A 1,586-nucleotide genomic window follows, 5' to 3' on the forward strand; every position below is an offset into this window, starting at 1 on the left:
CCAGCATGGCAGCGTAGGAGTTGTCAGCCCCTGGCTTCCAGGCCTCACCAATGAATGATAAACCCCCTTCTTCTTTAACCCAAGTTAGCTCAGAAGCAGAGTCCCCGCAGCTCCACGGTCACTGAGCACGACACCAGTGCAGAGGAGGTGGGGGCCGCCCCGGGTCTCCAGCTCTCATACCTGTGGCTCAAAGCCACCCAGTGCCGGGGCGGACCCCGGATTCACGCAGAGAGAATCGTGCAACTGCCCGGACACCTGCGTCCCCGCACTCACCTCGCGGAGCGGGATGATGAGGCTGCACAGGTCCTCCGCCTTGCTGGTAAAGCAGATGTAGTTTGTGGAGACGAACATCTGTCCCAAAATGTGCATTTTGTTAAAAGGGGTCCAGAGGGTGCAGTCTGTGTGGCCGTCCAGCTTCTCGTCCTTGGGCAGCCGGAAGAGAGCGCGGTACCGCTCACTCTTTGCCCGGGCATCAAGGTCCCTGCAAGGCAGCGACAACCCTGTCAAGCCAGAGCCGTCGCTGGGGCCTGGAGGGACGTGCCCCACCCTCCTGCTTCCTTCGCTCTCCAGGCCAGCCCTCGTGTCCTGACCCAGAAGCGTGTGCGCACCCCGGGAGCTGCTCGGAATAAGTTAAATCTCACTTGCCACTGGCTTCCCTAGGTCTGCAGTCGGGTGGGCCCATGCCTGGGCCACCTACCGCCCAGGTCGCCTACCGCCCGGGCCGCCTACCGCCCGGGCCACCTACCGCCCGGGCCACCTACCGCCCGGGCCACCTACCGCCCGGTTCACCTACCGCCTGGGCCACCTACCGCCCGGGCCGCCTACCGCCCGGTTCACCTACCGCCTGGGCCACCTACCGCCCAGGTCACCTACCGCCCGGGTCACCTACCGCCCGGGCCACCTACCGTTTCAGAGCAGACACCTTCTTGGGTGATTTCCGCTTCAGCTTGGGCAGCGAGCGGTCCTGCTCGAAGCCCTCGTTGTCCAGTAGCTGTCTCATGGCTATGTTGGCCAGCTGCTCCATCAGCTTGAAGGTCTCGTTGATGTTGAGAAACACGGAGAAGAAATGTTCGCTGGACCTTGTGCTCACTTTGATCACGTCGGGCAGAAGCAGCGTGGCGTTCTTCTCCAGCTGCGTGATGTCCACCCACCGGATCACCAGCTTGGCTGGCAGAGAACAAGGCTGGGTGAAGGCCTGCCCAGAAATCCCGTCCCGAGGCTGCCCCTCACCACCCCACGGCAGCCTCGGGGGCTCACTGTTCTGCAGACCTGTTTTTACTGTTTTGTGTGCTAGTTCTAAGATTCAAATTCAGTCTGCTGAACCCGCAGTTCACAGTTATTAAGGATGTAAGTCCATGCAAAGGAAGCTAAAGATTCCTTTGGTGAATTTTTATTAACTGACTGAGGTTTTTTAGACAAATATTAAACTGAACATTTCTGAATTCACTTAGTCTAATAGTTAAAACACAGCACTGGACAAGTTAAAACACAGGGGGCCTCCCTGGTGGTGCAGGGGTTGAAGTGTCAGCACTGTGAAGCTGTTGCCAGGCACTACAGCCTGAATTCAATCCCTGGCCAGGGAGTGA

The 1,586-nt window shown here is 59.0% G+C and overlaps 1 protein-coding gene across 1 annotated transcript in view; it reads right to left on the reverse strand.

Annotated features, from left to right (window-relative positions):
• TBC1D9 (TBC1 domain family, member 9 (with GRAM domain)) overlaps positions 1–1,163 on the reverse strand; it is a 19,509-nt gene extending 18,346 nt beyond the window's left edge. Inside the window, exons 1-2 of the mRNA XM_012726871.1 lie at positions 906–1,163; positions 274–481 (exon numbers count right to left, since the gene is read on the reverse strand). Of these exons, the coding sequence (XP_012582325.1) occupies positions 274–481; positions 906–1,024 (327 nt within the window). The 5' untranslated portion in view covers positions 1,025–1,163. The remainder of the gene's footprint in view (positions 1–273; positions 482–905) is intronic.
• Between the last annotated feature and the right edge of the window lie 423 nt (positions 1,164–1,586).

Source organism: Condylura cristata, unplaced genomic scaffold, assembly GCF_000260355.1.
Source record: "Condylura cristata isolate star-nosed mole 26May11 unplaced genomic scaffold, ConCri1.0 scaffold00018, whole genome shotgun sequence".
NCBI classification, from domain to species: domain Eukaryota; kingdom Metazoa; phylum Chordata; class Mammalia; order Eulipotyphla; family Talpidae; genus Condylura; species Condylura cristata.